Source organism: Micropterus dolomieu, linkage group LG03 (genome assembly GCF_021292245.1).
Source record: "Micropterus dolomieu isolate WLL.071019.BEF.003 ecotype Adirondacks linkage group LG03, ASM2129224v1, whole genome shotgun sequence".
NCBI classification, from domain to species: domain Eukaryota; kingdom Metazoa; phylum Chordata; class Actinopteri; order Centrarchiformes; family Centrarchidae; genus Micropterus; species Micropterus dolomieu.
In genome coordinates, this window is record NC_060152.1 from 20,478,559 (window position 1) to 20,485,817 (window position 7,259).

The 7,259-nt window shown below is 38.6% G+C and overlaps 1 protein-coding gene across 1 annotated transcript in view; it reads left to right on the forward strand.

Moving 5' to 3' along the window:
- col14a1a (collagen, type XIV, alpha 1a) overlaps positions 1–7,259 on the forward strand; it is a 152,170-nt gene that overhangs the window by 48,607 nt on the left and 96,304 nt on the right. The window contains exons 20-21 of the mRNA XM_046044596.1: positions 2,074–2,206; positions 3,585–3,707. Of these exons, the coding sequence (XP_045900552.1) occupies positions 2,074–2,206; positions 3,585–3,707 (256 nt within the window). The remainder of the gene's footprint in view (positions 1–2,073; positions 2,207–3,584; positions 3,708–7,259) is intronic.

The following is a 7,259-nucleotide window of genomic DNA, read 5'->3' on the forward strand; positions in this document are numbered from 1 at the left end:
CCTGGCCTTCCCTTAAAGCGCCTTTATCTCTCTTTCTCTGACGAACACACACACACATAGGCAAACATTTGGCAGGGGATCTCTCTCCTGTTGTTTATGTTAAAGTCTTGTTTTGGCAAGCAGACACTTTGTTAAGAACAGACAGAAGCCTTTCTGATGTGCATATCAAATAATGTTTTGGTTTACAAACAAGAAAGTTCATGAAATCAGGAGCAGGAGAAACTTTTATTTTGGACAGCTGACAATTTGTGTGAGAAACTCTTATTTTAAATAATAATAAGAATGAACTGGAAAGCTCAACAAGGACTTTAATTCCTGAAAGTGCTCAGAATAATGTATGTTTAGACATCTACAGTTCCATGACAACTTAGCAAACTTCATCTCCTTGGGGGAGGTAAAAAGCAGGAAAACAAACTATGAAGTAATCTGCAGCAAGTACTCTGGATTTATTCAAATTATAAAATGGTGTCATGAGATTTCTTTTTTTTTGTGTCAGTGTACCAAATATTATTTTTGTATGGTAGTTTGATACAGTGGTGCCTTGTTTATACAAAGGAATACTTTTAGAACTTAAAGGGGCTGTATGAAGTTTTTGAATAAATCACTTTTTTACTTCCTATTTGTCAGAGAGTTGTAACCTTAAGTAAAAATGAACCATGGCGTATTTTCTCTGTAGCCACTATTCTGCTTCTAATGTGAAGGAATCAGGTCAGGTTCTCTGCCCGTGCGCTTCCGAGCCTCTTGCCTACTATAGCGACAACACAGCAGCTAACAAAATGTAGTACACTAACACCACAAAACGCCGGGCTCCCAGCACAACACAAAATCCAACACAAACTTCACGTAAGGATAAAAAACAACAACCAAGTTTTATATACCGGAGACCGAAGAATCAAATGTCAGAAATGTCGATGTCAGATGGAAACACAGTCAACATCAGAAGGCAAAGCATGCGAAATATATTGAGATTTTGTGCTTTAGTTGGCTCAAGTTAAATAACGTTAGCTCGCCGACTAACGCTGAGCTGTTGCTAACCTTATCCAGTGCAAAATAATGCAAGAATTGTATGACTTTCCACATTATTTCACCAGCTAACGAGATCTACATTACTGTCCTGTGTACCACCGGTATTATGTCAAAGTGCTGATTTAGCCAGCAAGAAATTATCTAACAAAGGAAATGTGGAGCGATTTGTCCAGAGGCTAACTTACAGACAGGGGCAGCCAGTAACGTTACTTACAGAGGTCTAACTGTTATAAAGTGTGGCAACAATCCCATTTATAATATTCAGTCCAACTCACTAACCATTTTAATCCAGTACATTTAACTGTGCTGACATTGCTGAGCCTCCTTGTGAAAGACACACAAATAACATTAGTTACTGAAAAGCGGGCAGGTGAGCTAACGCAGTTAATGTAACATTACCATGTAATGAGCATGGATTACTTCAACCTCAAGTTAACCTGAGTTTCCAGCATGTTGTGTGAAGCTGTCTCCCAGTGAGTCTGTCTGTGTGTGTCCAATTATGCTCGCTCATGAGTTCATGCACACGTACAAGCACACACCAGGTTGCAATCTAAAAACTGCACCGTTAGTGGCCGCTGAAAACCGCATATAGACCCTTTAAAGAAAGATGTAGAGTACAAACTTTAACACTGATAAATGAAAACATAGCAGCAATGGGTTTTTCTCGCCCCTTTTCTGCCTCTCTGACTTTATTGACTAAACTGAGGTGAGCAGAATTCTTGAACAGTTGCAGTTCAGATCCCTTAAGGTATATGTAGCATTTTGCAAACACTTTCTGTTTCACTGGCCTTTTTCTTTGCCTCCAAATGTCACTATTAGCCAGCAGAGAACATCAACCAAATCTGTAGTCTGCTGGTGCATGTATCCTTGTGTTTGTGTTTGCATGCATGTGTGTGGATCTGATTTGTATGTCCCTTGTCTTTTTTCCTATGGGCAGGTTAGTCCCAAGTGAGCAGAAGTCATCATTGCTTTAAAACTCTGTGTACTCTCTTACTCCTTCAAATGTGCCCTGAATGTTTATGTGTGTGTCTGTGTGTCTGTGTGTAGGTGTTAGTTCCCGGTGGTCAGAGGAGAGCAGTGCTTGAGCCTTTACTATCAGACACCCAGTACAAAGTGACAGTCACACCAGTGTACAACGACAGACAAGACGGCATCAGTGTCTCAGCCCTGGGTTCCACATGTAAGCTCCAACACACACACACACACACACATACACACACACCTCTGAATTATTAACCACTGGGGTCAACTCTCGGTTCCTCAATTTTCATTATACAAAGATGCAGCTCCTAGTTTGGGAACACATCTGACGAAACTGAAAGCTAATGAAAATGAATTTTATTGCAGCAAGCAGCATGTTCATTTGCATCACATTAATTTCATGTTCATTCACGTTCCTGAAGGAGAATGTAAATTAAAGTGATGACAAATACTGATGCTTTCTTAATTGTCTTAATGAAAGCCGTTCATAATTACAGCAGCTCCTTTCATTAATGAGGCGATTAAATTATTTTGCACAGCTCTAATTGATTTTCTCAACCATTTTCTTGATTACCTCTTATGAGTGGTAGTGACTGTCTCCTCGTGCAATGAATTGACATGTCAGCCGAAATATGTCATCTTTTTTGATGAGGGTACTATAGCTCGCCATATTGCAAATACAAGCCTCCTCTCAGCCTGGAAAGCAGCATAGTAATAAATCAGAGCTCCGGCATACTTGATGTACAGAAAGACATGAATTTCTTTATTTTTTTTACTTTGTCTTCACTCCAAAATCAGGATCTGTAGGAATTTACAATCTTGTGATAATTCAAATTGATCCACTCCTGGCAATGTTTAGGAAGAAAATCTTTACAGTGTTACCATCATTTCTCTTCCACTGTTTATTGTAATGGATATAATTAAACCATATATGAACAACTGACATAGAGTGCTGTGCCTAGCTTAAAACAATCCCAACAACAACAAGGAACAAAAGTCATAAGTCATATTTAGGCGAGTATCAACGCTTAATATTTTTGTGCTACTGACCGAAATGTGTCTGTAGGACAGAATCAAAAACTATCAAGTACCAAAAGCTGTCCAGTCAGAATGATACTCTTCTTAAGAGCTGCAACAATTAGTTGACCGAAAATGATACTATTTTTATAATAGATTAATTGAAAATCATTACCAGATTATTCAAAGATTATAACTAATAATGATTCTTAATAATTTTGATTTAGTCAAATGTCTTGTATGGCTGCTTGTGTTTGGATAACATTTAACATTTGAGGAGTTTGGCCTTTTTTGTTAAATGTGAAAAAATGTTTTGTTGAAAAACAAAGCAAGGTATTAAAAAAGGTATGAATGTGTGCAACTTTGTGGGCGTGTTAAGGTCGAGGGCTTGGTTTGCAGTGAAACCTCCTTTGGTATTGGTACCAAAACTCAGGCATTGTCTCAGCACTAGTATCATGTATTCGTGAGGAAGGAAATGCGCCAGGCACGTTTGTTACACCTCAAAGATACACACAATGCGTTTTGTTGTTTAACATTCTGATAGTGTTCTAATTTTGCAGTGCCACTCATGTCTCCTGGAAACCTACGTGTGTCAGAGGAGTGGTACAACCGCTTCAGGGTGACCTGGGATCCACCTCAGTCTCCTACAGTTGGTTACAGGATCGTCTACCAGCCCATCTATGGTACACACACACACAAATCTGTGAGCTCATATTTTATTTGCTCTGGCAGATGCGCCTGTACCATTCAGACAGATATCAAGCTGACCTGGCCTGGGTCGGGCCAGTCACAACTGTTGTCTAAGATTCGGTGGGTTTAATTTGTTGAGGCAATTTTGTAAACAACCAAGATGGCTGCTGCTGAGGTGGAACATTGCTACACCATCATCTCATCTCTGCATGCTGTAGTCACATGTTTCGTTGCCCTGATTGGTTGTAGGCCTTTTGGTCTGCACTGGTTGATAACGCACCTTGGAAATCGAAAATGAGAAGTTGCAGACTATTCACATTTGTGCAGTTACTAAATTTTAGTAAGTGCAGCGATCCAGAGATGAAATAAGACATTACCCTTCACAATTTATTTATTGTCTTGAAGTATCATCAAAAGCCCATTTTCACTGCTTTGCTGCTTCTCTGGTACTAATTGTTTCATCCTTACAAGACAAGGCTCCAGTCTTTATAGTTTCCATGTCTGTTTTTAGTCATCTAAACACAATTACCATGTCTCTGAAAATCCAGCGTGAAGCAGACTAGCTGCATTAATCTGATTTTCAGAATTAAGTTGAAGAGAAATAAATTTCACCAGGCGGCTGTGAGAATTCAATATGTTTGTTCAAGATTACTCCTAACTGGATAGTTTTGAAATAAGAAATCAAGATTTATGGATTTGGAGCTCCGCCAATCACGCAAGGATTTCCATAAGTTTTGGATCATGTCACAAGCATAACAGATGTTGTTTCTTCATTTGTGTTGCATTATCTACATCAAATTTAAATCTTTTTCTCATAGCCAATATTTCAGTTTTTCTATAGTTTTTCAGATTAAGTGTCCTCCTTGTTAAACCAGGGTACAGTGTATTTACTAAATATTGCCTCTGAAAAGTATTACACCTTTTGTGTGCAAAAAAAATCCACATAGTCTATATTTAAAAATTGTAATTTAGGTGTTGGCATGTTACCTATATAGTTTTTAATTATGGAATAAGTACCATTGGAATGTTTTGTGTCACCTTAATATAGTTTTTAATAGAGCAATCCAAGTCTCATTTATTTTAAGTATGCTACCATTTCCCTCCATCACATGCACAATTGACCATATTCTTTTTTCATTCAGTCTTTCATAAATATAGATGTACTTTTACTTAATATCACTCAGTGGGACATTGTGAGGGTAGAAATTATTTAATAAATCATTTTCCAGAGTGACAGGACTTGTTGATAGAAGGCAGAGAGTCTAACAGGCAATTTTGATGTTTCAAAATCACATCACATCACAAAATTTCAATACCCTCAATTTATTGAACACAAGGGAAGTTAATGAGAACCACACCTCTTTACCATTCCTTAGAAGAAAAAAAAAGGAAAAAAAATATAATAATAATAATAATAATAATAATAAAATACTGTTGTTTAACAGTCACAGGTGGCGTTGGGCAGGCGGCAGCTAAAATGTGGGAGGCACTGAATGAGACTAGATCTCTCACAGGACACGAAAATCTGAAGCACAACCAAAAACAGGATCAGGCAAAGTCAGGCACAAAAACACTAACGTGATTCAGCGGTTTGGCCACAGCATGAGTACCACTTGAATGGACAATCTGACAAAGAATGGAGTGAAGAGCCGGGGTTTAAATACTGCAGGGCTTCATTTCTGGAATTAATCTCAGGTGTGCAGGAGATAGGACAGCCAAAGAGGACAACCAGAGCGCCATGCCCAGACAACACACACACACACGCACACAATGGGCACAGCCAACTACAACAAATATTCATTCATGATTTCAAAATGAATTGCTTTTATCAAAAACTGACCAACACAAACAACAAGAGTTTCAGTTTTGGCCCAAGCCGTCAGGCGTCAGGCCCCCACGGCGGACACATCAAACAGGATCTACTGTCTGTCTTGGTCCAGTTGGACTGGACCCCATTCCTGACCGGTCACGGGAGAAGCTTTACTCCCCATTATCAAATGTACCCCCATTCCAGCCTGTCAACAAGCTGAATGAACATGGACCGGTTTGTGTTCCCACACAAATGCTCACACTCACAGGGCAAAGCTGTGTAAATACAAATGGGCTTACCTTATTCTTGATAATCTTTTGACAGTGATCATGACTGTCCTGGTCTATGACTGGTAGGTGTTAAAAGGCACTAGCACCATATAAGTATCAAGAACAAAACATTGTTCAGCACTCTAGTTTCATTCTCATCTAGTTACCTATTAAGTTTAGACAGAAAAGTTGGGCAGGCCGTTATCTTGGCCCATATCAGCTTATGGCAGAAATATCAGTATCAATAATTAGTATTGGCTGATTTATCGTACGTAACCGTATTTTTTTTAGTCTATTGATTAATCCACCTGCTGATTCTCAGTATATGTTTTGGCGTGCGATGTGTTGTGAATTTCAGCCAGGAAACATTTAGACTGTAGGCAGACCTCTGGTCTTTAGCAGTCCTCAAAAGTCTAAGGCTTGGGAATTATTAGAGCATCTGATAACAACAGTGGCGTTTTAGTCAATTTAAACCTATTTATTTGGATTATAACCTTTATTTCAATGGCATTTCAATCATATTTTTAACATGTAGCAGGTTCTACAGGATGTCACTGCAGTAATGGCTGCATGTTAATCCGCCTACAACCTGGAACACTGGATAGAGAGTTTCATTCTGAGCCTTAGTGGTAAAAATATTGATGCAACATGGAAAAAGTTGATATTAAAGAATTTTGTAACTCCTACTAATATTTTTTGTCTAACTGCTGTATTTTTGGAAGTAAATTTACCGTAATTTGTGGCATATATCATTGTTACATTCCTTAGTCATTGCTTGTTGTGCCTGCTCCAGCACTGTTACCCATTTTTTTGGTAGTTTCTGGCTGCTTTTGCATGCGCTGACTGCTAGCTAGCTTGCTTGTCATGTATAGCAAGTATGTCCACCTTTTGTTTCTGTGGTGTATAACATATGTGCTTCATATCCGCACTTAGCGAGGATGTGTCTGTCTTAATTTCATTAAATGATGTCAATATCTCAGACTTTATCTGAACCAGCACCGCTTCTCTGGATGTCTGTAGTTCCACTCTTAACATCTGTAGTGTGGTCTTCAGCGTGGACTCAGTTTCGTTGTCCTCCATCTTTGAACTGCCAACTGTGAAGGAAGTTATAATTTTCTGAATTTGTTTCACTTTCCCTTGTGTGACGTTTTCCTCATTTCAGAAGTTTTTTGTTAGGTGACTTATTTTCAGTTTGAGCCCTGTTGTATCATTTATGGAAGGTTCAAATGTTTATCGTAGGAAATGTCTATGTTAACTAATTATTTTGTCAGAGCTTGTTTCTTCTACTGTCAAGGAAGTCCAAAAGTCATGTTCCTTTTAACCCTTATCATGTAAGTGTCCAGTAAACTACCAGAACCATCGATACAGCAAACAATGTTAAAACACAGTAAAATATTTAAAAATGTTTATTAATGTTAAACAATAAAGGAGGTAGAGAGACATGGGGGGAGGGGGGGGGGGGGGAG